The sequence below is a fragment of the Pleurodeles waltl genome, chromosome 3_1 (assembly GCF_031143425.1).
Source record: "Pleurodeles waltl isolate 20211129_DDA chromosome 3_1, aPleWal1.hap1.20221129, whole genome shotgun sequence".
In the NCBI taxonomy this organism is placed as follows: domain Eukaryota; kingdom Metazoa; phylum Chordata; class Amphibia; order Caudata; family Salamandridae; genus Pleurodeles; species Pleurodeles waltl.
Window position 1 is genome coordinate 376,730,897 of NC_090440.1, and position 23,214 is coordinate 376,754,110.

At 45.5% G+C, this 23,214-nt stretch overlaps 1 protein-coding gene across 1 annotated transcript in view; it reads left to right on the plus strand.

Moving 5' to 3' along the window:
- TM6SF1 (transmembrane 6 superfamily member 1) overlaps positions 1-23,214 on the plus strand; it is a 546,630-nt gene that overhangs the window by 62,656 nt on the left and 460,760 nt on the right. Inside the window, exon 2 of the mRNA XM_069222564.1 lies at positions 8,753-8,856. Within this exon, the coding sequence (XP_069078665.1) occupies positions 8,753-8,856 (104 nt within the window). The remainder of the gene's footprint in view (positions 1-8,752; positions 8,857-23,214) is intronic.

Genomic DNA, 23,214 nt, shown 5'->3' on the forward strand with positions numbered 1-23,214 from the left:
ATAAGCTACCCATGCCAAATTTCCGTCCTTTTTTTCCAACATCCCAGGGATTCTAGAGGTACCCAGACTTTGTGGGTTCCCCTGAAGGAGATCAAGAAATTAGCCAAAATACAGCGAAAATTTCGTTTAAAAAAAAAAAAATGGGAAAAAAGGGCTGCAAAAGAAGGCTTGTGGTTTTTTCCCTGAAAATGGCATCAACAAAGGGTTTGCGGTGGTAAAATCACCATCTTCCCAGCTTTCAGGAAGAGGCAGATTTGAATTAGAAAACCCCATTTTTCAACACATTTTTGACATTTTACTGGGACATACCTCATTTTTACTATTTTCTATGCTTTCAGCCTCCTTCCAGTTAGTGACAGAAATTGGTGAGAAACCAATGCTGGAAATTCTGAATTCAGCAAGGGGCCATTTGTGTAGATCCTACAAGTGTTTCCTACAGAAAATAACAGCTGAAATAAAAGAATATTGAAATTGAAGTGAAAAAAACTGCAATTTTTCTCCACGTTTTACTCTGTAACATTTTCTTGCGATGTCAGATTTTTTAAAGCTATATACCGTTACGTGTGCTGGACTTTTCTGGTTGCTGGGATATACCCCGAGCCAATAAATGAGCTGCACCTTGCAATGGGTTCTCATTCTATACCGGGTATACAGCAAATAATTTGCTGAAATATAAAAAGTGAAAAATAGGTATCAAGAAAACCTTTGTATTTCCAAAATGGCCACAAGATAAGGTGCCTACACTAGCATGTGAATTACAAGGCATTTCTCAAATAGACTTCCTCTTTACACATTGTCTTACATTTGGAAGGAAAAAATGTAGAGAAAGACAAGGGGCAATAACACTTGTTTTGCTATTCTGTGTTCCCCAAAGTCTCCCGATAAAAATGATACCTCACTAGCGTGGGTAGGCCTAATGCTCGCGACAGGAAACACAAAATGGACACATCACATTCTTACATTTAAATCTGACATGTTCTTTGCAAAGTGCCTAGCTGTAGGTTTTGGCCTCTAGCTCAGCCGGCACCTAGGGAAACCTAGCAAACCTGTGCAGTTTTTAAAACTAGACACCTAGGGGAATTTAAGATGGGGTGACTTGTGGGGCTCTGACCAGGTTCTGTTACCCAGAATCCTTTGTAAACCTCAAAATTTGGCCAAAAAAAAACGTTTTTCCTCTCATTTCGGTGACAGAAAGTTCTGGAATCAGAGAGGAGCCACATATTTCCTTTCACCCAGCATTCCCCCAAGTCTCCCAATAAAAATGGTACCTCACTTTTGTGGGTAGGCCTACTGCCCTCGAAAGGAAATGCCCCAAAACACTATCTGGACACATCAAAATGATCAAATACAAAACTACCTGTTTTTGCGGGGGGCACCTGGGTTTTTGGTCCTGGGCTCAGCAGCCATCTAGGGAAACCTACCAAACCCAGACATTTCTGAAACCTAGACACCTGAGGGAGTCCAGGGAGGTGTGAGTTGCATGGATCCCCCAATGTTTTCTTACCTAGAATCCTCAGCAAACCTAAAATTTAGCTAAAAAAATGACATTTTTCCCACATTTCTGTGTGGGATCACTGCACCGGGACACATTTCATACCACCCAAGTTCCCCTCAGTCTACCGGTAAAAATGATACCTCATTTGTGTAGGTGGGCCAAGTGCTTGTGACAGGGAAGAGCCAAAAACATGTTGAAATTGAGGGTGAACCAAAGTGGGTCCAAAAGGGCAGTTTGAAAAAAAAACATTTTTAGGCTGACAAGTGCAGCAGAATCTTTATCGGTATGGATGAGACAATGCTGGGTAGTAGGAATTTTGTGGATTCCTGCAGATTCCGGAAGGTTCCATCACAAAAATGTGGAAAAAATGTGTGATTTCCAGCAAAGTTGGAGGTTTGCAGGGCATTGTGGGTAAGAAAATGGTGCGAGTGCATGTGAAAAACACCACCCTGGAACCACCCAGATGTTTAGTTTTCAGATGTGTCTAGGTCTTGTGGATTTTTCTAAATGGCAGCATCCCAAGGTCCATAAAGTGCAGCCCTCACCATTCCAAGTGGGACGATTTTGAGAGTTAGCCAAGCTCTCATGGCCCAAATGTAAAACCAAAACCCCAAATAATCAAATGTCCTCTTGCTTGCCGTGGGATAAGATGTTTTAGTGTGCGGGGAGAGCTGAAAGACTGTTACCCCCTTCAGTTGGGGTGGGGGCATAACCATGCCCATACTGGTTGATAGCCACAACCCCACTATTTTTTTTTTTTTTAATTCCCTGGCATCTAGTAGACTTTCTGCCCCCGGGATGTGGATCAGGGGTAATTGCCCCATCTGCGCACTGGTGGGCAGAATAACTTTTGCCCCATTTATTGGGGGTGGGGGTACAGCCATACCCCCACCCTGTTATTTTGGTTAAAAAAAACTTCCCTGGTCTCTGGTGGGCTTTCTGCCACCCCCCTTAAGGGCAGATGGGCCTTCCAAAAATAGGCCAATCTCCCTCCCTAAAGAAAACACACACAACAGTCCCTGGTGCCTAGGTGGTTTAAGGTACCCCAGAGCGGCCTAACAAAAATCAGCCGATCTGCTCCAAAGGGGACAGAAATGGTCTGAATACAATTTGCCCCCCAGGGGAGAGACCCTTGCCTAAGAGGTCACTCCACACCTCTAAAAAACAAAACCTAAACCCCCCCCAAAAAATGATCCCTGGCGCCTGGAAGTTTCTGCCCCCACGGAGGCAGATCAGCCTAATAACAATAGGCCGATCTGCCCCCGGGGGGGCAGAAATGGCCTAAAATAAATTTGCCCGGAAGCAACCCTTGCCTAAGGGGTCTCTCCCCTTGGGTGAAATTGGTGCAAAAAAAAAAATCCCCAGTGCCTAGTGGTTTCTGGCCCCCCTTAGGGGCAGATTGGCCTAACAAAAATCAGCCGATCTGCCCCCAAGAGAGGCAGAGATGGTTTAAATACAATTTGCCCCCCCAGGGGAGCAACCCTTGCCTAAGGGGTCGCTCCCCACCTCTAAAAAACAACAACAAAAAAAAAGATCCCTTGTGCCTAGAAGTTTCTGCTTCCCCGAGGCAGATCGGCCTAAAAAAAATCCCCGGTGTCTAGTGGTTTCTGCTTCCCTTGGGGGGAGATTGGCCTAACAAAAATTGGCCGATCTGCCTCCAAGGGGGGCAGAAATGGTCTAAATACAATTCCCCCCCCCCCAGGGGAGTGACCCTTGCCTAAGAGGTCGCTCCCCACCTCTAAAAAACAAAAACAAAAAAAAAAAAATGATCCCTGGCACCTATAGGTTTCTAACCCCCTGGAGGGCTAAAAACAATAGGAGGGGAGAAAAGGCCTTGAATTGCCCCCCTGGGGAGCGACCCTTGCCCAAGGGGTCGCTCCCCTTATGCCAATTCCTAAATATACAATAAATCGCTCGTGTCTAGTGGGCATTTCAGAAGGTGGATCGCTTCACGATCGGGCTTCTGAAATGCTCTGAGAGACTTCAAAGGGAAGGAAATTCCTTTCCTTCCCTTTGAAGCCTCTCAGGCCCCCATCACTTGATCCAAAGAGAAATGCTGAGCATTTCTCTTCCTATCGCGCTCGAAGCTGAGCTTCCAGCACGATGGGGAAGTGGCGATCGCACGCTGACCTCATCAGATGTCACTGGGGGGGTTTGGTGGGGTTTTGTGAAAGGGGAAGGGCTTCCCCTTTCATCCCTGCCTTGGGGGGGTGGGAGGGAAGCCCATGGAGGGAGCGCTAGTGCTCCCTCCGAGCTTCAGGCCAAGGACGTAATGGTTACGTCCTCGGCACAGGAGCACTGTGCCAGTGGACTTAACCATTATTTCCCTGGCACAGAAGGGGTTAATATAATACATACAAATAACAATTCAGTGCTCTTGATAGTACACTTGATGGGTATTTTGCTGTCTCAATGAGAAATGGTAGATAATATGGTAAGAAAATTCAAACTTGATTCAAGTTTTGTTTTCAACAGCACAATATCTTTCAGAATTATTAGGTTCTACTATTTTTAAGTGAAAGTGCCATTGGAAACATGTAAACAGATTTTAAATGTCGATAAAGATTTTGTGTATAGTGGGGTCGGAACTATGACATTCATACTCATTACACACACATCTCTAAGCGTCAAGTCAAGGTTGATGACTTTTGAACATGTGTGTGTGAGGGAGAGCACTTTCAGATGCATGATCCTAAAGAAATGTAATCCATGGTGACCATATTTTAGCTATGGGTGTCCATGGTTTGTCCATAGTTCATGCAGTCTTCCATTGTCCACGTTGCCTGACCTGTTTGAACTAAGCCAGTTCAGCAATGTGAACTAAAACTGTTAAGTAATCTAAATAATATCACAAATGATCTCAGTATAAATATACTGTAGAACACGTGATTGGTTAGGGTCGAGTGCACAAAGCGCTCTGTCCCTGGTGTAATCGCTTTGTGGGCTTTTAACCACGCCCATGTCACGCCCATCAGTTTGGTTGGTTCGTGGGCTTGCCTTTGAAAATTTGCCTAATTTCATTAGTGAAAGGCAGGCATCCGTCATGGCTTTTCCGGTGTTTAGCCCTTCTCGAGAGCACTGGCCAACTACTGAAAACATACAAGGCTCTATGTTTTCTGTGTGGTTTCTGGACTACTTTTTCTCCTAATTTTGTAGGCAGCGCCATCTCACTGGGCAGTAGTCGAGCGCTTTGCATGACATCGACCCTGTTACATGGATATTTGCACTTTTTCCGGTTACATGGATAATTGCACTTTTGTGGGTTACATGGATAATTGCACTTTGCCGATACGTTTCACTGCAAGTGAACTTCTGTTTTCCCTTGTGTGTCTGTTTCGTGTTCATGGCGACCATTGGCTCGCTTATGTGAAACAGTTTTACTCTTCATTTTCAGTTTATGTGGCAAGAAAAGTCCGGTTTGGAGTTTACAGCGCCAATACCTCTAACTCGAACAAACGCAAGACCCATTGCATTGCAAATGCTTGTTTTTATTTGACATTATTACCTTCATCAGAATACACTGACATAGGTTCACCTGCGGCACCAAGGTATTACTTAAAGAGAGCTAATGTATTCTTTTACCCTCATAATGATTACTTATATATTCATACATGTACACATGGTAATTTCGTACTAAATATCTACAAGCTATCTTACCATGCTATTAGCAGACAGTAAAATACTTGAGAATATCACACAGTGGCAAGAAATGAAAATGTGACTAGACTCCCGAGGGTGGTAAATGGAATGAAAAATGGGCTCACTCAGACTAGCTGCTTCCATTCCTGAGGAATCAGGAACACTACACAGAAAGGAAACCTGTTTTGCAGATTCGTCGAGGAATGGGACCTCTGTTGTTTTCATAAAAAACTGAAAACTCGATATTATTGTTCTAGTATACTATAGGAAGTTTATTGCAGCTATCCAGAAGACTCAAAAGATTATTTGATGTATTCAGGTGACTAGTCATTCTCACTGAAAAATGTTTTTCTTAGGTATTAATGAACCGATCTGTGGTACATAGTTTGATACATGATTATGATCTGCTGTGCATACGTTTTGTGAATTCAATGCAGAGGAAGAGAGGACGCTGATCTGCTTTCAATAATTGGTGTTCTGCTTTAATCAAATCAGCTTTTTATAAGCCAATAGTGAAGCCTTCAGAATTAGGTTTTTTATCGCCAGCTTTGAATAGTAGGTCCTGGATTGAAGTGGTAGTGGGCCTTATATTTAATTTTAAACAATTGTATTAAGGGTTTCAGAAATGTACAATGAGAATGAAGGTAATCGGAACCCTGAGGTAATTCACACATTACACTTTTGCGATTGGATCGTCAATTTGCATAGATAGTCGATAGAAGGCAGAAGTCATCGGTTCATGTTAATATATGAACAGTAATAACAAAATGAGGAAGTCAAGAACAGCCACTGCTTATCAGAAACAGTGGTGTTTGGAAGACAAAGCAGTTATATTATACATTAACTTTTGCCACAATCACCCGCTTCCCTGTACCCTTACCATAGTGAGCCATATACTTCAACAGGAATGTGGTCCTGAGAATTGACTCTGCTTCAGGAGGACAAATATGATCGGAGGAACCCGAGGAGGTCCCAGCCAGAGGCGTCCCATAGTAGGAACCAGAACTAGGACACATAGAATTAATCTGGGAGCTCCTCTTTATACACTTGTAAATTCTCTAACTAGACATTTCAGTCTGCTGCTATGGGAACCCAGCGCAAACCCTGCTCCTCCTCCCACCTGAGGGTCATGGATTCGGCCTTCTTCCACTTCAACAGCTCCACCCACCAATGGTTCAGACCTGGGGGGATGCCAACTTTCCAATGCATGCCAATGGTTCTGTGGCCTATCAATAAAGAAAGATCTACAAAATGGTTGGTCACAGTTAGAAGGTTTTGAAATGGTTAAAGAGGACAAGCAGAGAGCCCTCAATGATGCAAATAGCGGTCAGGTGCATTAGCTCTGTGATTGTACCTGCAATGTCACACCAGAGTCTTTCTGTTCCTGGGCAAGACCAGAACATATGGGCCAGGTTGGCAGTTGGGCACAGGCATTGGCGGCACTCTGGGGAGGAACCAAACATTTTATGTGGGGACTCCGGTATTAAGTAGGCCCCATGCAATATATTGTGTTGTATGTAGAAGGGCGCCTCAACCGCTAGAGCGGAGGAGCGTTGCCCATCCTGCCAGCATCAAGAGCTGCAAAACTTTTATAGTAAAAACATAATTAACTCAGAGGTATATTTATAATGCCCTAGTGCCACCTCACGCCCAACAAGGCCGAAATCCCCATGGCATATTTACAGAGTGGTGCAATGCATGCATGCATTGCACCACTCTGTAACCCTTTGCGCTACATTATGCATGCACCAGGAATAATGTATGCAAAGGGGGCATTTAGGGGGATGAAAAAATGGCGCTAGGAAATCTATGAGATTTCCTTGCACCATTTTTTATGGCACTTTTAACACCTGCTCAGAGCAGACGTTAAAAGGGGGCTTCCATTCTTTAGAATGGTCTCCTATGTTCTCTGCAAGAGTAGCACCAACAGTTTGCTCTAAGCAGCATCAGGATTGGCTGCAGGGCAGGCTGGGAGCCTGTGCCTGCAATGATGGAGCAGAGCAGAGCAGAGGGAGTGGCGCTGTGCGGGAATAAGGAAAGTTTTATTTTATTCTTGTTTTTTTTTTTGGCGCCCCCCCCTCCTGCCGCGCAGTGCACCACCCCACCCCTTTTCCCTCCTGCAAGCCACACCTAGTATGTACTGGAATTTGCCATTTTGCAAATTTTTCCTGGGGTATACTAGTGCTCCTTATGGGTGAGTTCCCTGCTCACATCTCGCGCTAGCACCTGCGGGTTGGCTCAGGTTAGCCAAGTGATTAAGCGGCGACCACTGCCTATAGTATGGAGCGTATGTATCTGGGGGTGGTGTTCTGGTTCGGCATCAGTAATGTGCCAAGTTTGCCGCAGGTAGCCAGTAGTCTGCCATGGGCAAGGAAGAATCGAGCTAGTTTGCCCCAGTCCATGCCATGGTCAGTGCACAACGCTGCTCAGGGACATTGTGGGCCACCATTTCTAGCATTCTAAGCTTGGTTTTGGTATGTTTTAGCTCCCTGTGTAGGTCTGCCCTGACCCCCACTGTCGTGGGTATACAGTGACCCCGCATCACAATCTATAACAACTCCCAATCGATCGTATGGGAGGTAGTCATGCCCCAATTCTCAGTTAGGCAGGGTGATAAAGTATCCTGTGCGGCCTCCCTGAACAGCAGGTCCCCTAGCATCAAAGGCTGCAGTCACCAGACTGGAATTGGTGGAAGGGCCATCTCCCAATCGAAGTGTAGCAAGAGTGGATTGTGGCCAGAAAAAGCCTTCCCGGAATATTTGGCCGAAGGATCTGCGGTTTGAACGAAGGATGGCAAAGTACATAGTCCAGCCTCATGTGTAATTGGTGTTCGGGTGAGTAGTAGGAATATTCCCTGATACCAGGGTGGTAGTGATGGACTTTACAATATTACATAAATATATGCATTGTTTAAGCCATACCATCAAAAAATTGTTACTGTGTAGAGGAGTTTTAAACTTTGTATAAATGTCATCTGTTAAAGAAGACCAAAATCAAGGTTGGGGCTTGATCATGTCAACGAGGAGTATTCCAGGCAACCATGGTAAATAAAAGCTTACCAGTTTCTACATGTACAACTGAATATAGAATATTGTGATAAAATTGTTTTTTTATCATCCCATTAGCACCAACAGTACGTATTCATAAGGTGTTCATGTAACACATACCAAGATGACAGCGAAGCACTGAACAGGCAGGGTGAAAGATACAGTCACCAAATGATTTGAGAGGTAGATAGGTTTTGAGAGTATAAGTGGACTTTTACTGTTAGGACATTTAAGAAGCAAGAGTGCTGATAATTATTGTACTGAAAAGGTAGGTTCACAAAGCAAATATATGCCTAGCAAGAAGATGGGGGAAGCTCATTCTTCATTTTAAAACTTCCACCATCCAATCTGAACCCCCCTCAGTTGTGTCCAGTCCCATGTGACACTTTGTTCACAATACTTCTACATGCTTCTCTGTTTCCTCTGTTTATCTTCAGTGAAGTGTTGGTGTTCTTTGTGACTTCACTGAAGCCAAAACCCTCCTCTTTTATGACAGCTATTATGAGAAATAGATTTTGCATTAGACAGAATGTTCAGACTAAACTAGCTCTTGTTGTCTTCTTTGTTGCAGCTCTTGGGCTATTGTGACCTCTGGGGCACTCATTTTGACATTCATTGCACTCATGGCTCGTGTTATGGTGAAACGGAAGCCACCCAAAGACCCACTATTCTATGGTATGTATTGGGTACCTTGAGCAGTAACATTGAATTAACAAACGTGCTTGTGTTGTCATCACCCTTTAATGTCAAGGCTTAGTATCCCATTGAACTATACTCTTCAGACAGCCATTATTATGCAGGCTCCTCCCAATATATAAAAGAGCAACCCTTCAAATTACAAGGGTTGATATGTCCTGGATCAACACATAGCTTTCCTTGTTTTAGCTCAGTTAGGAATCTCTATGTTTTTAATTGTGTTTATTCAGTTTTCACATGTTAAAATACAAACAGAAAAACAGTATAATTGTAGGAGGCTGGCCTGGCTTACAGTGGGTACCTGATGGTACTTACACCTTGTGCCAGGTCCAGTTATCCCTTATTAGTAGATTAGTAGTGTTCTAGCAGCTTAGGCTGATAGAGGTAGCTATAGCAGAGCAGTTTAGGCTGAACTAGGAGACATGCAAAGCTCCTACTATACCACTTATATCATATAGCAGTATATCATAAGAATCACAATACTCAGAGTTACTAAAAATAAAGGTACTTTATTTTAGTGACAATGTGTCAGAAATATCTCAGAGGATATACTTCCTTAGGAGGTAATTAAAATACACAGAATATACACACAAACCAAAATCAGGTAAGTAAACAGTTAGAAAAGTAGTGCAAACACTGTAGAATACAATAGGATGCAATAGGCCTAGGGGCAACACAAACCATATACTTAGAAAGTGGAATGCAAACCACTTAGGGACCCCAGGCCTAGTGTAGTGTGTAGAGTGTCGCTGGGAGTGTAAGAAAACACTAAGGGTGTTCAAGGTACCCCACCTCAAGACCCTGAAAAGTAGGAGTAAAGTTACTCTACTTCCCCAGAAACACACTAAAGTCGTGATAGGAGATTCCCCAAGGACCACAACTGATTGCAAAGCACTGAAGACGGATTCCTGGACCCGAGGACCTGTAAAGGAAGGGGACCGAGTCCAAGAGTCACGAAAGTGTCCGGGGGGAGCAGGAGCCCACTAAACCCAGGATGAAGGTGCAAAATGGCTGCCTCTGGGTGGAAGAAGCTGAAGATTCTGCAACAACGGAAGACGCCAGGAACTTCTCCTTTACACAGAAGATGTCCCACAGTGTGCTGGAGGATGCAGAGTTGTTTCTTGGCAGAAAGACTGCAAACAAGCCTTGCTAGCTACAAAGGTCAAAGTTGAAGAAAATGATTGCTGCCCGGGCCCAGGAAGGACCAGGAGGTCGCCCCTTGGAGGAGGAGACAGAAGGGGCGCTCAGCAATACAAAGAGCCCACTCAGAAGCAGACAGCATCCGTAGAAGTACTTGAACATGGGTTCAAGAAAACTGAGCACAGCAGTTGTCTCAACACTACAAAGGAGGGTCCCACGAAGCCGGTGGTCAACTCAGCGAGACGGAGTGCTGGGGACCTGGGCTGCGCTGTGCATGAAGGATCCCTTGCAAAAGTGCACAGAAGCCCTAGCAGCTGCAGTTCCCACAGTACATAGGATTACTGTCTGGTGTGGGAGGCAAGGACTTACCTCCACCAAATTGTCGCTGGTAGTCTTCTTTCTACTTTGTTGCAGTTTTGCAGGCATCCTGGAGCAGTCAGCGGTTGATCCTTGGCAGAAGTCAAAGAGGGAGATGCAGAGGAACTCTGGTGAGCTCTTGCATCTGTTATCTGACGAGAAGCCCACAGGAGAGACCCTAAATAGCCCTCAGAGGAGGATTGGCCACCCAGTCAGGTAAGCACCTATTAGGAGGGGTCTCTGACTTCACCTGCGGGCACTGGCCACTCAGCGGTCTCCATTGTGCCCTCACACCTCTGCATTCAAGATGGCAGAGGTCTGGGACACACTGGAGGAGCTCTTGGCACCACCCCTGGGGTGGTGATGGACAGGAGAGTGGTCACTCCCCTTTCCTTTGTCCAGTTTCGCACCAGAGCAGGGGCTGGAGGATCCCTGAAACAGTGTAGACTGGTTTATGAAAGGAGGGCACCATCTGTGTCCTTCAAAGCATTTCCAGAGGCCAGGAGCGGCTACTCCTCTCAGGCCCTTAACATCTATTTCCAAAGGGAGAGGGTGTAACAACCTCTCTCAGAGAAAATCCTTTGTTCTGCCTTCCTGGGACTGGGCTGCCCAGACCCCAGAAGGGCAGAAGCCTGTCTGTGGGTTGGCAGCAACGGTAGCTGCAGTGAAAACCCCAGAGAGCTAGTTTGGCAGTACCAGGGGTAAATGCTGGAGCCCCTGGAATGCATGGGATTGGCAACCCAATAACAGATTTGGCATGGGGGTACAATTCCATGATCTTAGACATGTTACATGGCCATATTCGGAATTACCATTGTGAAGCTACATATAGGTATTGACCTATATCTAGTGCACACATGTAATGGTGTCACAAAGTCGGGGGAATTGCCCTGAAATATGTGGGGGCACATTGGCTAGTGTCAGGGTAGTGCCAGGGTGCCCTCACACTTAGTAACTTTGCACCTAACCTTCACTTAATGAGGGTAAGACATATAGATGGCTTATAAGTTATTTAAGTGCAGTGTAAAATGGCTGGGAAATGACGTGGACGTTATTTCACTCAGGCCGCAGTGGCAGTCCTGTGTAATATTGGTCTGAGCTCCCTATGGGTAGCAAAAGAAATGCTGCAGCCCATAGGGATCTTCTGGAACCCCAATACCCTGGGTACCTAGGTACCATACACTAGGGAATTATAAGGGTGTTCCAGTGTGCCAATTAGAATTGGAGAAAATGGTCACTAGCCTGCAGTGACAATTTTAAAGACAGAGAGAGCATAAGCACTGAGGTTCTGATTAGCAGAGCCTCAGTGACACAGTTAGGCACCACACAGGGAACACGTTCAGGCCACAATCTATGAGCACTGGGGCCCTGGCTAGCAGGGTCCCAGTGAGACATATAAAACACACTGACAAATAGGGTTTTCACTATGAGGACTGTGGTCCTGGCTAGCAGGGTCCCAGTGAGACAGTAAAAACACCCTGACATATACTCACAAACAGGCCAAAAGTGGGGGTAACAAGGCTAGAAAGAGGCTACCTTCCTACAATAATATACTGATGTGCAGACGCATACCGGAGATAATGATTCAAGAAATGGTGATAGTAGCAGTTAGGACAGACAACAGTCTGCGTCTCATCAACTCAATATAACATAGAACAATAACATTGGGGGGAACTGAGGTGGGGCTGGGTTAGAGGGAGGGAATGGAGGTATATACTATGAAAAAACAGAAGAGTGATGTGTGGAGGATTACACAAGGATGGCCTGATGCCGCAAAGTTGCATGTCTAGAATAGAATGTATTAGACTGCAAGCGTGGAACTAGTGAGTTTCAAGAGTAAAGGCGGGGTGTAATGTCTCTTCAGGTCTGGGGAGGGCGAGATGGAGAGTGGGTGAGCATAGTCAATAGAGTCTAAAGCTGAGGGTGTCAGGATGGTAGAGTCTGGGGTAGTCTCCCATGGTTATGAGATGTACAAACTGTCAGTAAGGTGTTCCATTCTGGAGGAATGGTACGTCTGCAAATGTGGCATGCTTCTTCAGACCAAAGAGCTGTGCCCTCTGCGGTTTCCCATTTTCTCATTGTGCTTTACCATGCTTCCAGTGTAGTGTTAGTCTCCTGTTAGCTATTAGCAGGATTAAATTAGCAAAGCATGTTCGAACAATGTGTTGTTTCCCGAGTTTAAAATGCCAAGGGCACTGGCCTCCCAAGAATTTAGATCTGTGAGTTTGCTAACCTCCCACAGGGTGGTATGTATGTATGCCCTGCCAGTAGGCATGGAAAGCTTGGCAAAACCACATCATATGCTGGAGGTCTGCGTCTCCCAAATGGCAGAGTTTTTCGAGGTGAGAGAGACGCTGTCTATAGTGATGTCTAGAGAAGTTGGATTATCATGCAGTGGGTAGAAGGAGGACTTGCCCAAGTTAACCTTCAAGCCAGATATTCTGGCAAATGTATGCAACCTATTTTGAATGGTATTAGGGTCCATCCGGGTGTCTCAGAGGAAAAGGAGCATATTATCTTCATAAAGTGATACCTCATGTGTCATAACCATGAGGGAAATACATCAGTGAGTGCCATCCCAGCAGAGCCTAAGAGCCAGTGGCTCCATAGCCATTGCAAAGAGTCAGGTGAAAGTGGGCACCCCTGTCACTTACCATGCTTCATTGGGTAGACCTCTGAGATGAGACGACCCACTCTAACCCAGGAAAGAGGGTTTGTGTACTGAAGTACAGTGTAACCCAAAAGGTGGGTGCCAATGCCCATTTGTGTAAACACATAAGTCCAGTCTAGGGTGTTGAATGCCTTCTCCAGGTCCAGCACCAAGCAGGGCGAGTAAAGAAAACATTCCTGTATCTGGTCCTGAACATTGAAAAGATGCCAGAGATTATGTGAAGTGCAGCACCCAGGGACAAACCTATTTTGTTCTGGGTGGGTAAGTTCCGGCAGGATCTGGGTGTGGTGAGCAGACATTATCTTACCCAGAATTTTATAATCTGACCCCAGGATAGAGATGGGACTGGTAAGATATCGCATTGGCCCAGAGTCATGGTATGACTTAAGGATAGCTATTAGGAGAGATTTCTGTAAAGAGGGCGGCAGCTCTCCCAGCTGGAGGGCCTTTTTGTACATGTCAGCTAGTTGGGGTGCAAGAGTTTTGGCATATGTACAGTAGTACTCTAGAGGAAGACCATCAAGGCCAGGTGTTTTATTCCTGGCTAAGTCCTGGATCGCATGCTTTACGTCTGCGGCTGTTATAACCGCATCCAGGGTGTCCTGTGTATTGATGTGGATGCTCGGTATAGGTAGGCTGTCTAGGAATGGCTCAATGTCACCCCTCTAGTTTATGTGGGAATAACAGTTGTAGAGCTCTGCCAGAATACTATGTTGTGTAGGAATAAATGTTCTAGAAGGGGAGTGTAGTTCAAGAATGGGGGTTTCCTTTTGCTCTTGGCATATCAGCCTGGCAAGAAGGCACCCCGATTTATTACCTACCATATGGGTTTTAGCCTTGTATGCAGTAAGATTGAAGCATCACAGGCATTCCATAAGGGAGGCATGGTTATGCTTAGCTTCTGTTAATGCAGCGGGATGGGAAGTGTCTTGTTCGGCTTAGCATTCTAGCAAGGGCAAGCATTGTCCTGCCTCAGTGATCTCCCTGTTTAGTGTGTGGCACACTCCAACCACCTCCCTGCAGGCACACACTACAAGTGACAACCTTGACGGCATCCCATTCAAGGAGCCTGTTAGAGCAGTACCAGTGTTTTCTGTGAAGTAATTGGGAATATGGGTTCTTTGGGAGTCCCTAAATGTTGGGTCCTCTAGGCAGTCAAGAGGTAGACGCCAGGTGGGGATAAGGGGGAGGAGGGTCTCCCAATCTAAGTCCATGGTATGGGCATCATGATCAGACACCACTCGCCCAAATAGTCCTCAGTTTGGAGAGAAGATGCAAGCGCTTGGGGTCTAGTCGCACAAACAGGTCGTGGGGTATGGAATGTAAGGAAAATACTTAGGATGTAGGGTTGAGGGCCTTCCAGGCATTCACTAACACCCAATTCCGTGCCGAACTTGTGAAGCGTTTTGTCTGAATGTCGTGAAGGGGAGAGCGTGGCAGGGGAGGATGAGACCGATTTAATTGTAGGTTAAGGGCACTGTTGTAATCACCACCAAGTATTAATGGCAAATGTGTCTTTTGTGCTAAATGTCCCAAGAGTGTCACCCAAAAGGAGTCTAGAGCCACTCTGGGGATAAATATGCTCCCAAGCAAGAGGGGGGGCCACTGAGGTGACCTACAAGCAGGAAAAATGGTCCTTGTTTGTCAGTTATAATACTGATAGCCTGGAAGGGAATCCCTTGTCTAATCTATTTTAGTGCACCCCTAGCATATGCTGAAAATGTGGTGGCATAGATTGAACCGTGCCATTGTTTTTGAAGTCAAGTCAGTTCTGGGCTGCTGGTGGGTGTCTCCTGAAGAGAAAGTATGCACGGAGATGCAACTTAGGATAGGAGTAAATTGAGTATCTCTTGCACATGGTGTACATGCCTTAAACATTCAAGGTGGGGAATCTGGTGGAGGTTAAGGGTTCCAGGGTGTAAGTAATGGAGATATGGTGGTCAGGGGCCATCAATGTGTAAGGTTCAATTTGCCGCACTGTTGTGTCCTTGCTGTCATCGTAGCAGCAGTGTAACTGCAGCACTCTCCTCCTTGAGATGTAACTGGGAAACGTTGAGGGTCCTAAATGGGCGCATAACTCAGAACAAAACAGGGCCTACTGCAGCAGGCGGAACATGGAAACTGGGTGTTGAAATCTAGTAACCATGTTGATTGTAGGTTGGCCATGGTGTAGAGCAGCATCAGCTGTAGTAATCCACCCTGTTAGCATAAGGTCAATGAAGCGGGGGGCCGGCAGAGTATATAAAGCGTAATGCAGGGAGCATGTTTTGAGTCATGATAATATACAGAAAATTGAGGATGTTGTGGCGTAGGCCAAGGTGATTACAGGCATCAATAAAACTTAATTACATTAAAAACGACACTTGGGGAGAAGAACAAGAATGTCAGAGCATTGCTTCTGCAGTTTGAGTCATCACCAAAAGGGCCAGGGAGGGCTGCATGGAGGCAGAAGAGGAGTCCGGCTTGCCAACTGTAGAAAATATATGATGACCGTTGTCTATTTCTGAGGAATCTGCCTCCATTCCCAGATATGCAGCAGCTTCAAGTGCCTGGCGGCAGTTCTCAATTATCTGCTCCAGTCCTGGGGGTTTCAGCGAGGGTGATTTTAGGATGGAGGTAGGAGGGTCCCTTATCAAGTGATTTCTCAGTTTCGGTTTCGTCACTTAATCGCAATATGGAGTTCTGAAAGTTACTCTCTATCCATTCTCATACCCCATTGGGTCAGTGAAGAATTGGGTCTTGCCTTGATGAATAATCTTAAAGGTAGCAAGCTACAACAGAGAATATTGAACTCTAACTTGCTGAAGGCATTTCTTAGCTTCCCGAAGGGTGGTACTCTGGCACTGGACTGCAAGTGTGTAGTCTGGAAAGAGCATGACGTGCTTATCTTCCAGCAGATGGGGGCCCTGAAGGCGAGCTGCGCACAGGATTGCATCCTGGTCATGGAAATGAAGGAGCTTGGTCAGCATGGGTTGAGGCAGAGCCCCTGGAGGCAGCCACCACGCCAGGATGTGATGTGCTTGTTCAAGCAAGAAGAAGGTGGTAAGGTTGGAGGTGGGGATAAAGGAACAGAACCAAGCATCAAGGAATTGCAGAGAGTTCTTCCCCTCTGTCCCTTCAGGGAGGCCCAGGATCGCGATGTTGCTCCTCCTAGAGAGGCCCTCCACATTGTCAGTTCTTTCCTCCAGTATACAAACCCTCTTCTGCAGATCGTGGATGGCTTGTTGGTTATCCAAGGTCTGGGGTTGAATAATCGCCTCTGTCTTTTCTCCTTCAGCGATCCAGTCTGTAGGTTTGTGGTGGTCATCTCTAGGGAAGCTCAGTTCTGTGACTAACAATCCCAATGCCGTTTCCATAGATTTGCAGGACTTTTCAATTGCTGCTAGGTCCTGATTTGATTTATCCTGTGGAGGTTCTAGGACTACAGAAGGTAATTCCAGCTGTGGCTTGTCAGGTACCATGGAAAGAGGAGTGGATTGTGGCGGCTTCAAAGGTGGTGCAGTGGATTTTGGGCGACCCATGGTTGGCTAGGGTGGAATTGGATGGGGTCCACCAGGATGTAATAGTTAAGCACAGACACAGATCTGAGGCAGATATATCCAAGGACATCAGAGAAGGGGGACCAAGGGCTAGTGAAGGTATGGATGAAGATGCTTCCCAGTATGCAAGAGGCATGGATATGTCAACGATTGGTTCAGCATCCGCCATAGGCACAAACATGATGGTGAGGTGAATGTCTGTCGCATGAAGATGTTAGGCTCGCCATGTCCAGAGATGGACACAGTGGGTTCTTGAGGCATTCCCCTGACCAGGAAGTACAGCGCAACTCCTCACCGCATCCTCACCGTGCCCTGATGTGAGCTCCGAGGACCCATGTGTGGCTTCCCCTTGGTCACAGAGCTGAGGTAATGAGTGTTCACTCAGGTCGAACCCTGAACAATATTCCCAAGGGTTGGGTCCGGGACGGGGAAACTCGATCCGCTGGAGGCCGTGCGTGTTCCAAGTCACGGGAGCAACACTTAGTGCGTGTAGTGTACATAGGGAAAAGTTTGCGCAAGACATTGTCACGCGAAAGGGTTTACTTGCTTAGGCAGTCTTGATGAGAGAAATGCATGCAGAAAACCTGTGCACCGTGTTGAGGTTGCGAAGTTTTATTTCGACATTCCACATTTGTAAGCATTAGTTAAAATATTCTGTTTATCCTACCAAGCTGCACTGAGCATATGACAGTTGTTTTCAACATTGTTTTCACCATTCCTAACACACTGATATTCCACAGGTGTTCAAGATGTTCTGCTTACAATACTGGACTGCACCAAGTATATGACACTTGTTTTTAACATTGCTATCTTATTTACCACATGCCGTTGAGGCTCTGCTGACACCAAGAGAACTTGGGAGCATGATTTATGACTACCAGAAAGAACGCAGTTGTAAGAACTGATGATAAGCCAGAGCCTGAATGTATAAAAAGACACAGGTGTCAGAGCTCTGGGAAGCTCATAGGCAGAGTCCTTCAGAACTGCCGTCACCCTGCAAGCTTTCCACCGTCACTGTTTCCGAGGAAGGGAGAGACAGCAAAGTAGTTGGAATGGGCTTCCCGGCATTAAGTTCTTAGGTAGAAGGGCCAGATTCCCCTGCTTAATCCTGATCTATAAAATTGTTACGCCTCTTTAAATTCACTGCATTGTGAATGATTACTGTTTCTTTCTCATTTTATTGTTGTGCTTCTCAATATATATATATTTAAATACATGCAGTTGGATGAAGGCCAACTGGCTGAAATTGAACTGTGAGAAGACAGAAGTTCTCTGTTTTGGGACAAGTAAGGCACTATGGTCCCCTAGTTGGTGGCCTAAAGAGTGCGGCACTCTGCCCCTACCGGGTTCCACATCCAGAAACCTAGGATTTCTTTTCGACGATCATTTGTCTTTCCAACCGCAAGTTAATTTGACTATAAAAACCTGCTTGTGTGTGTTGAGGAAGCTGAAGAAAATTTTCCCTTTCCTAACTAAAGAATGGAGAGTGACGGCTACTTTGGCGTTGGTCGGATCCAGATTGGACTATGGTAATGCCCTTCTGCTTAACTTGGATAAAAAATCTCTTAAAAGACTGCAGCTGATACAGAACACAGCTGCCAGACTAATTCTGAATCTGCCACGATCTGCCTCTGCTAAGGAAAGCCTTAAAAATCTTCATTGGCTTCCAATAGCCCAACGGATATCCTTTAAGGCGCTCTGTATTTCCCATAAAGCTGTGCACAGGATTGGGCCCAAGTATCTTACTACTAAACTTCATTGGCACCGACCCACACGGTTGCTGCGGTCGGCCAATACCTGTCTCATCCAGGTGCCCCGCACTAAGAAGGTGAAGTGGGGGGATAAAGCCTTCACTATAGCGGCTGCGAGGACTTGGAATTCTCTTCCGCTGGAGCTGAGGAAAGAGCATAACTATCTGATCTTTAGGAAACGGGTCAAGACTTGGCTGTTTCCTCGATATTTGCCTGATTTATTTCTTTGACATTGCCGCTCTCCCTTAGTCAGCACTTCGATGCCCCCATGCCGGAATGCGCTCTACAAATACCTCCATATATATATATATATATACATATATATATATATATATTTATATATGTGTGTGTACATGTACTAGGGTTTTTCATGCAACTAGTCTACTGTTTAACTATCATTGTCAATATATGCGCATATGCTAGTGCTTTTATTAAAGTCATACTGCATCAGATACATGTGTGTGTGTTGCTTCTCAATGAGCGACCTTGTTGATTTGTATCTGATTAGCAGCACTTAGGGTGGTTGCCAGCAGCCAGTCCAAGACAGTGTGACTCTTGCAGGTGAAAGGTGCATCGTTTGCAGCTGGGGTTGTGATTGGCTTGAGGGAAGAGAAAGCAATCATCCATTAATCACAGAGGTAGAGCAGGGGTTTGAGTGTGTGCCCTGGTCAAACCCTCTCCCCTCCTTGGGAGACAGGCACAATCATTGGGTCCAGGGGCAGGAAAAGGGGGTGTTTGGGGGTGCCCGATCACCCGGCATGGCTCAGCAGGAGGGATAGGTAGTGGGAGTTCTCTGAGCCTTTCAGAGGCAGGCTGGGGACTTCTTGACTCAGGTCCCACTATCCACATGCACGTTTCAGAGCATGGATTCCCATAGAGTCTGCATCAGTTCAGAATAGGCTCTGAGGGGGTCGGGCAGTGACAATGTGGAGTCTCTGGAGTGTGCCGCAGACCTCAAGTCTGTTCAGGGCAGGCATTCTCAAATGCAGGCCTGGCCGCAACTTTCAGGTCATAGGAAGTTCCAAGACCCCATCCTCAGCTGGAGAGGGGGGCTCTTGGTTTCATCAGTGCAGGCTTATCAATTGGGGAGTAAAGTCCACAACATGGCCCCAGCAAAGAGAGATGGTCACCCCGTGTGCCGTCCCTCCATGTTACAGTTCAAAAGTCTGGGGGGGCAGGAGTGGTCATGCAGGGTCAGGAGTGCTGGTGATTGAGGCACCGAATGAAATCTGGAGTGCCGGCCGTGCCGGAGAGGGATCCAAGCATGGGCATCACTGGTTGGGGTAGGCCACAGCTGCAAGGGGGAGCCTCCGGGGTGATGTCTCTGCTATCTGCACTGCTCTGCTGGTCGCTGCAGTGTTGCTCTGTCTCCCTGGTTGTAGGTGTAGGTGCCGGGCACCAGTTCCAGTCAAGGTAGGCTACAGCTGTTAGTAGAGCTTCTGACTACCTCACTGCTGATGTTGGTGCCTGTTGGGTGCTGGTCGGGGTTAGGAACCGCGGGTATTTCGTCCCATGGTTGCAGCTGCCGAGCATCGGCCCCTGCTGGGCCCCTTCCTAGCAGCAGACAGCCTATGGGGAGGTATCAGCAAGTCACCATGTTATCTGCAAGGCGGTCGCCGGTGTCGAGGAATATAGTCTTGTCCCCACAAAACTGAACAGGGGTATAGATCAGGGGAGCTTGACGTCTCGGGCTTATTATATCTGGATTGAGCAGTCATCAATGCCGGGGCCCTTACAGGATTGTACACCAATTGAAAGGTGGGTGGTACGCCATTGTTGCCTGCTTGTGCACACCCCCTCAGTAATCTCTGTGTTCAAGAATTCAAATGTGGATAACATTATTTTCTTTTAGCACCAACTAACTAAATATATATATATATATATGGATCACATATCTGGCTAAAAAAATCAATATCTATACAAATCTAGAATTTATTATAAATAAAATGTACATATTTCATAAAAAAATATTTTTATAATCACAGACATTACCTTTATCAATGGCTACACTTCTTCCCAGAAGACAAACAAATAAAACCAATACATAAAATAAATACTAGATCTTGTAGTTTAATTTTAGCACAGAACGTCAGCCTTTTAATTTATGTTATCTTTTCTTTAGGTCACAAACACCGATCCATTGAATGTTCCTGCATTGTTTCAGTGACTTCTGTTAATTAACTCATCTTTCAGGGCCAAATGATACTTTATGACATTTCACAAGTCTACATATCCACCATTAAGTAATCACCTATTTCGTAGAATACTGTTTCACAAACTGAAAGTTTCTAACATTACAATATGTTAGTGTGTAAAAAAAACTAATTTCCACTACACATTTTTTTCATGTATATTGATCACATGCGCTTCATAGAACACTCTCTAGTATTGAAAAATCTTTTTTCACACATAATGTAATCAAGTCCTTAGCCTACTGCAGCATGCAGCGTCTGGTCCAAACACCACAGCACGTTCCTTTTCATTGGAAACTTGCTTCACATACTTCTCTAGTCAACCATTGAGGGTTTGGCGTGTGGCTGCTCGTAGATAAGGCGCTTGGGCAACAAAACATTACAAATCAAGATTCTGGAAAATAAAACGGTAAGAAGCAAGCTCCTTACAAGAAACCGCACTGTGATGTCACACATGTTAATTTAAAATAGACTATCAGGCTTCACAGTTAAGATCAGTAAAGTTCACAAAAATCAAAAAATAATCCGTCTCAGTAAGGAGGTAAAAACTATGGCGGTCATTCTGACCCTGGCGGTCAAAGACCGCCAGGGCGGAGGACCGCGGGAGCACCGCCGACAGGCCGGCGGTGCTCCAATGGGGATTCCGACCGCGGCGGTAAAGCCGCGGTCGGACCGGCAACACTGGCGGTCTCCCGCCAGTGTACCGCCGCCCCATTGAATCCTCCAAGGCGGCGCAGCTTGCTGCGCCGCCGAGGGGATTCCGACCCCCCCTACCGCCATCCAGATCCCGGCGGTCCGACCGCCGGGATCCGGATGGCGGTAGGGGGGGTCGCGGGGCCCCTGGGGGCCCCTGCAGTGCCCATGCCACTGGCAATGAAAAGAACGAAGGCTACAGGGACGTTATACTTAGGTTCTGAATTTATACATACAAAACCATAGAAATTCAGCTGTTACTGTTGGAGTTATTTCAAGGACCTATAACTTGCTACCGTGCCGCGCACCCCTGCCATACACCGACTAATTACCCCACATGTTAATTCAATGATGACATCTTCTGTAGCATCACTGATATTATCACTGCATCATTTGCAATAACATTATTGATGAGAAAACTGTGCATGGGGGCACTTAGGGCTCGAGTTATAGATACGTGAAATAACTCTAACTATAACAGCTTAATTTCTATGGTTTTCTACGGTGTAAATTCAGAACCTAACTATAACGTCCCTGAAACCTTTGTTTTTTTTCAGTGAATATATATATCTATATATATATATATAAAATCTTCGTTCACATCCGTCCCACCTCCAGGGTCAGATTCACAGCACCATGGACACCGTCTTCAGTTTGCCAAAATAATTTATATATTTTTATATTACCTTGTCTGTGCTTTCATAAAGTGCAAGCAGTGCAAAGGGAAAAGGGAAATTGGGGTTGATGCGTTTCTGCGTTACACCTTCGACTGGAGCACAGAGTCCTACATTGCTGATAGTCTTATTTTAAAGGTGTACACACAGTACAGTCCCTCCACTATATCCACTAAAAGACTACAGCGTATACTTTGCTTCCCACTTCATCATGAGACTAGCGCCATGTTTGTTGTAATTACAAATTCTTTCCACATTATGTTCCTTTTTGTGACATCACAAAATTTTCTTTGTAATGTGAGTCTGGTATCAGAGTTTTGCAAGTTCCTTTAAAAAACTGAAATGCCATATTTGAAAGGTGTCTGTGATCCATGCATGCAATAAACCTTGCCACACTTTATGCTGCTATACAATCCAGCTGGCCGTCAGTAACTTAGTGTAGGAAAATCACTTTAGCACAAGACCTCCTTCAGTGTCTGGGGCAAGAACATCTCACCTGGGGTGCTTTCTCACATAGAGAAGCAGGAGAACTCCTGGCCAGCCTCCAAACAGGTTCCCACTGGACGGCGGATTATTTTTAAATCTAGGACGGGCCGATATATCCTTTGTATATTTATATATGTGTGTGTATGTGCGTGTGTATATATATATATATATATATATATATATATATAGATAGATAGATAGATAGATAGATAGATAGATAGATAGATAGATAGATAGATAGATAGATATATTCCTCACCAGATGACACAAAGTCAACACAGCTGTCCTGATAGGGGCCATTTGGAGAAAGATATATATATATATATATATATACATACATGCGTACACAAATGCATACCCTAGTGGCAGTCGCAGCCGGGTAGTTATAGTTGGGACCATGTTTCCACTGAAAATTATTTGCTAATAACTTTGGCATCATTTGACGAAAAAAAGTTTCAGTGTGATCGGTCAAGCGAGGGCTGAGAAAAAAGGGTCGGGGTCCCAAAACATGCCCTCCCCATTCATTTTTCCATAGGAACAATTATACACAACTACAGCCAAAATAGTTGAACAGAATTACAGCAGATTTGACAGACAGCAAGATCTTGTTCCAGAAAGCATACTTTTGGTGGAAATCTGTTCAGTAGTTTTGGAGACATTTAGGTTATAAAAAATAATTGTAAATATCATGTTGTAATCCGTGGATCCAACAGATCAAAAGATTTGATCTGGTTGAATGCCTCCACATCAACAAAGAAGTGGCAGCAGCCATTTCAGGATTCTAATTACTAGTACGGCGGTCCTAAGATTGCCATGCTTGCGGTGGTGGTCCGA